This window comes from Meriones unguiculatus, chromosome 4 (assembly GCF_030254825.1).
Source record: "Meriones unguiculatus strain TT.TT164.6M chromosome 4, Bangor_MerUng_6.1, whole genome shotgun sequence".
Classification (NCBI taxonomy): domain Eukaryota; kingdom Metazoa; phylum Chordata; class Mammalia; order Rodentia; family Muridae; genus Meriones; species Meriones unguiculatus.
Genome location: NC_083352.1, coordinates 82285387 through 82291507, shown reverse-complemented (window position 1 = coordinate 82291507; position 6121 = coordinate 82285387). Strand labels below are relative to the sequence as shown.

The window sequence follows — 6121 nt, the reverse complement described above, 5'->3', positions numbered from 1 at the left end:
CTTACAAACATCTGTTAACTCTTTTTTTGAAATATGCATTTCAATACAATGGTAATACTAATTTTTGTAATTAATAATTTTCCTTCTGTAAACTAAACTTCATATATTCTTCAGGTAATTAAAAAGTTATACGACCAGCCAGGCGCTGTGACACTCACCTGCAATCTCAGCACTTAGGGAAGCAGAGGTGGGAGGATGTCTGTGAGTTTGAGGCCAGCCTGGTCTACAAAGTGAGTCCAGGACAGCCAAGGCTACACAGAGAAACTCTGTCTCAGAAACAAAACAAAACAAAACAAAAGGTCATAAAACCTGGATCCACCTGCCATAGATCAAACAGACTCCAGACAAGTACACTGGCCTGATCTTGAAAATGGGAATTTTCCCCTGGTCTTGGGACTCTTCACCTTCCCCAATTACTTACTTTCTTATTTATTTATCGCACATGATTGCTCCATTTTCATGCATACCAGATTCTTCACCTTCCCCAATTACTAGGAGCCTTTATTTGTTTGTTTATTTATTTAGTGCTTATGAGTACTCCATTTTCATGCATACTAGAAGTAGGAATAAGATTCCATTACAGATGGTTGTGAGCCACCATGTGGGTGCTGGGGATTGAACTCAGGACCTCTGGAAGAACAGCTAGTACTCTTAACCTCTGAGCCATCTGTCCAGCCCCTACTAAGAATTTTTATTTCTGTCCCTAGTCTATATTTGTCTCAGCAGATTTTTCACTTCGCTGACAGACTCCATCCAGGACTGCAAACTGCTGAGCTCTGAACTTTCTAAAAGCTGATGTAAACCAGTCCAGCCAAGATGATTGCTCCCTGTCTTTCAGCTGTTCAACTAATCCGATGCTTCTGAGAATTGCCCCATTGCCCAGTCTTTGACTAGCATTTCAGACTCTCTGGGCCCCATAACAACATCCTAATGTCAGCTGAAAATAATTACAGAAGAAAATCCGTTGTCCATTGTCTCACCTAACAAGCTGAACTGCTACATCCAAAGGAATTTTCTGGCATAGGGGACAAATGGGTTCCTATAATGCCAATTGATATATCAAAAATGGGCCCTTTGTCCTGTTCCTCCTGGTTATGCTTTATGTCCCTTATGTGATAAACTTTATTTCACACTTCATTCAAATAAATACCGTATTGTCAAGTTTATGATACTAAGGACATGATATATAATGTCCTTATATAATGGACAGGATATATGACATCAAATATTTGATTCAGATACATAAGAACAGGGGAGATTGTAAGGAGGCAGCCACAAAGCCCATACTTCTTAAGAGCAACTCTTACATTTGCTCCCCCGTTTTGCTAGCAAGGTCAAACTACCTTCACATTCCCAAGCCTGAAGAGCCATTTCCTACTGACCTACTGTTAACTGGTAAAAAATAAAATAATAATAATAATAATAACATGTTATCTTAACCGAGGTGCATAAATTGTAAAAATATATTGCCTGCAAAACCCTCACTTACTACAGACAGATGACCCACCTCTTTGTTCCCTTATCACCTTGAGCTCTGAACCAAATGTCTAGGCTTAATTTATATTAAGGACCTTGGATTCCAGATCGAATGTCTTAGAAAGTAGTTAAAGCCCTTAAGGCCAGGCGTCCTGGTTCCGGTCCAGCTTCCAATCCATAAAGTTGGACTGACACTCACCAATACCCACTCACCTGGCGGTTTTCACCTTTTAAATACTCAATGCAGCTTTCCCTTGGGGACTCAGTTCGGATCCTGATCTGTCCGCCTCCCTACGAGCGCAGAAAATAAAGCGTGCATTTTAAGCTTCTGTCTCTGAAGTCAGTTTTCTGAGCTTCCACCCCGAACCCAACACAAATATTACACTGTGTAACAGGACATTAGAAATTATTGTGGATCACGACTGTAGTTCCAACACTGGGAAGGCGGAAGATAGCCAGGTGTACAGTGTGAGCCTGTTCAAAAAAAAAAAAAAGTCTGACCAATGTAAAGTCCTTTGATTTGAAGGCGTGTCTCATCTATTCCTGGGAAATCAAAACTCCAGAAAACAAAATGGAATAGGAAAAGGTAGGAACCTCCTGCTCAGCGGTCGCAGTGCCTGAGGGAAAAATATAAGCGGGACACTATTAACACTTGTTTCAAACGGACTGGGCAGGATATTCCCTTTAGTTCCGCCCAAAGCTGAAAGAACTGGCGCCCTGCAAAGAGGGGGCGGGGCTAGATCCCTTGACGCCATCACCCTGCGCCCATGCCTTGCCGGCCTCGGTCCGAGTGGGAGACTCCTTGAAGGTGAGCGTGGGCTGCAGGTCTGGGTATTGGGGGTCAGTGGGGCTGCGTCTCCTGTCAGTCCCCCTGAGGCGCGGTGCTTTTGGCAACAGCTATTCCCATCGTGTGTCCGAGTCAAAGTCTCTCGCTCCTGTTCTGAGTGGCTGCCCGGCCGAGGTCTTGCAGCGCTTACCAGAGCTGTGAGCCCTTGTGTGTGGTAGCCGGCTGTAATGGTGTAATCGAGGCTGGCAGCGAGCTGCAGCGAATGCTGTGACCTCGAGACCATGTCCCGTGGACGACAAGAAATAAACCCTGCAGACTCGGGATTGGAGCGCTTCAGACAACAAAAAACAGAAAGAAAAAAAAAAAAACTCCCTAAGCAGGGACGGGTTCCAAGAGAGGACACCATTCAAGTGGCAAGGACGAGGTGTTTCTAAATAGTTACAGCATAAAGAATAGTGGGGAAAGAGTAAATAAGGCGACTTGTCTTCTGGTGCCCCACTTGTCCGTGGGGCACCTGTAAGTAGCGGAGCTTTGATCTGTAGAGCATCTGTGATCCGCAGCAGGGGAGTTTTCCAGAAGATTAGGTCAGAGACGCCCTGACTGGTGCCTTAACTGCTTATTTCCCCTCTGTCTCCTGCCTCATTTGGAGAGAGAGACTCCAATGTGACCAGTGTGTTGGTGTGTTTGCACACTGCAGTAGCTTTTGAAAACCCTGTGAGCAGGCCATGATGTTCCTAACTTCCCCAAAGGGAAATCTGAGCGTTAGTGAGATTCATTTACTACTTTGAAAACACTATAAAATCCTGTTAAGTATCTCTGACCTGACTATTCTAGAAAGGTAGCAAAAATGATTTCTGAACATGGGCATTGCCCCTGACAGAAGTCACTTGGTAAGCTCTAGCTATCCATAATGCTAGAAGTTTAAATGGATTGTTTGTGGCACCAGCCTGTTTGTAATTTTGGAGGGTCCCCTAGAACTACTCCTACAGAGGTCTTGAGCCACTATGTGGGTGCTGGGAACTGAATCTAAGTCCTCTGGAAGAGCAACTAGCGCTTAACCATCCCTCCAGCCTAACTCACGGGAGGCTAATGTATAAGGATTTCCCAGCTCAAGATCTGCCTGGGCTACAGTGGAGAAAGATAGACTTCAGGAAGAAAAGGCAGAAGGCAGAACCATTGGTTTGTTAGATAGATAGGGGAAAGGGGGAAGGCTGCCTTAACACTGTATAGCTTTGAGTGTTTTAATTTTTTATTTTTTTTTTTTAATTTTAGGTGCTCAGAGGTTCATAATGTCAATAGTCCACTCATCCATCCATGCCAAATGGGTTGTGGGGAAGGTGATTGGTACAGCGATGGTAAAAACTGCTAAAGTAAGAGTAACCAGACTTGTTTTGGATCCGTACTTACTAAAGGTGAGGGTCAGTGCCTATTTTACGGTGGTGTTGATGAGTTACCAACCTGTGGATCTCAACCCCTTTGAGGGTCACATCAGATATTTACATACCATTCATAACAGTAGCAAAATTACAGTTATGAAGTAACAACGAAATAATTTTACTGTTGGGGTCACCGCAACATAAGGAACTCCATTAAAGGATCACAGCATTAGGAAGGTTGAGAACCACTGCCTTTGGGTCTGAACAGAAAAGCATTCCCTGTTGCTAGAAATTGGACATCTGCAGCAATCTAGATACCGCTGGCCTTTAGGTGTAACCTGGGTCATAGGATTTTGGGAATGCAGTTCATTCAAGTTTCCTCTGATATTTCTTGTAGTCATTCGCTGGGCAGAACAGAGGACAAGACTTCCTTCTTTCCTCCCAGATTGCTGTAGAGACCATCTCAGGAAAGAGATATTTGAGCTGAGCCTCCAGTATGGGTTTATTCCTGGACCTGGTGGTGAAAAGTCATTGCAGCGCTGATGAATACTTGGTGGTGGGCCTTTAGCTATGATGGCTGGTGGCCCTCCTGCAGAAATACCAGGTGGCTCCACACATTGAGGCCAGGGTTTGGTGTTTGAGTTTAAGAAATGCAAGGACAGTTGGAGGTGGACTGTGAAGGGTCCTTGGTGCTTTGTTGTTCTGTTTGGTTTCGAGACAGGGTTTCACTGTGTAGCCCTGGCTGCCCTGGAACTCAGTTCTGTAGATCAGGCTGGCTTTGTACCCACAGAGATCCACCTGTCTCTGCCAGAGGTGTGCACCACTACACCCAGCAAGCCACTGTGTAGTGATTTCATCCCTTAAATAAAGGAAAGACTGGTGGGGGGGTGGGGAGGTGGACGCCTTTAATCCCAGCACTCAGGAGGCAGAGTCAGGTGAATCAGCCTGGTCTACAGAGTGAGTTTCAAGACAGCCAGGGCTACATGGAGAAACACTGTCTCAAAAAACTGAATGAATGAATGAATGAGACTAACATATAGATAAGACCAGCATAAGGAGAGACTAAGGAGATTTTTGCAAAGATATGGAGTAAAAACAATAAGGGCCCTGACTAATGAGGCAGCAGCAGGAATTGGGGAAAGATAGACTTCAGGGGCACAGAGCTGTTGATTTGTTAGATGAATAGGGAGGGAGGGGCAGGTGCCAGGTGTTGTTGCTGTGTTCAGGTTTGACTCCCAGGCAGTCAGGAATGCTGGTCACGATCCACAGTCAGGAAACGGGCCGACAGGACTGTTCAGTAGGTGAAGTGCTTGCCACCAAGCCTGACAACTTGTTTTTGACCAGAACTCACATGGTAGAAGCAGGGAACTGACTACCGTAAGTTGTCCTCTGACTGCCACATCTGTCCTGTGATAGATAAAGTAAGTGTAATAAAAACATATCCTGTAAGAGCAAAATCAGTAGCATCAGGCCTGTCATCTCAGCTTCTCAAGAGGCAGAAACAGGATTGCAAATTCAAAACCAGCCTGGGCAACCTTTTTTTTTTTTTTTTCTTCAAGACAGGGTTTCTCTATGTAGCCCTGGCTGTCCTACAACTCACTCCGTAAACCAAACTGGCCTTGAACTCAAGAGATCCACCTACCTCTGCCTCCCTTGTGCTGAGATTAAAGGCATGTGCTGTGACTACCACCTGGCCTTCTTATAATATTTGTCTTAATAACTTTATAACTTAATAACTTGAGTTATTTCGAGTTTAGGGCCTCCTGTAGTGGAAGGAAACAGTGGGAGCGGTTTGCGGACTCATGCAGCTAGTGAGGAGAGCAGTATATATAGGAGGCTGGAAAGGAGGCCTCTGTGGGAAGGGTCTCATATAAAGACATAACCACTGATAGAGCCAGGGTAAATAAAGAAATGACTTCCATACCTCAGAAATAGCTCTGGCAAAGTCCTTGCCAGTTTCCAAAAACTAAGCTAAGTGTGGTACTAGATGCTTCCAAAGGTATTTCATGATCCATTGCCAAGTCCTGGCTGTTGTCTACACATTGATTTTCATGTTCTTTCTGCACCATCATGTCACAAATGGGGCTTACTGATGTGCTCTGGTCCTTCTCTCAACAGTACTTTAATAAGCGGAAAACCTACTTTGCCCATGATGCCCTCCAGCAGTGCAGCGTCGGGGACATCGTGCTCCTCAAAGCCTTGCCCGTCCCACGAACAAAGCATGTGAAACATGAACTGGCTGAGATCATCTTCAGAGTTGGCCGAGTTATCGACCCAATCACAGGAAAGCCCTGTGCAGGAACAGCCTACCTAGAGAGTCCACTCAGTTCAGAAACCACTCACCTAAGCAAAACCCTGGAAGGCCTCAAGGTCTCAACCTAGGGAAGAAGGAGCCAAAGGGATTTCTGTCTATATGTTTGTCCTGTGCCTTTCATTACTAACTGTCCAGTTTCCCTTATGATATTAAAAGTAGTAAATGAAA

General features: G+C 44.9%; 1 protein-coding gene across 1 annotated transcript; it reads left to right on the top strand.

Moving 5' to 3' along the window:
* Positions 1–2130: 2130 nt before the first annotated feature.
* On the top strand, positions 2131–6121 carry Mrps17 (mitochondrial ribosomal protein S17). The gene is made up of 3 exons (XM_021657284.2): positions 2131–2284; positions 3536–3675; positions 5758–6121. Exons 2-3 carry the CDS (start codon positions 3553–3555, stop codon positions 6019–6021), a joined length of 387 nt encoding a protein of 128 aa, XP_021512959.1. The 5' UTR covers positions 2131–2284; positions 3536–3552; the 3' UTR covers positions 6022–6121.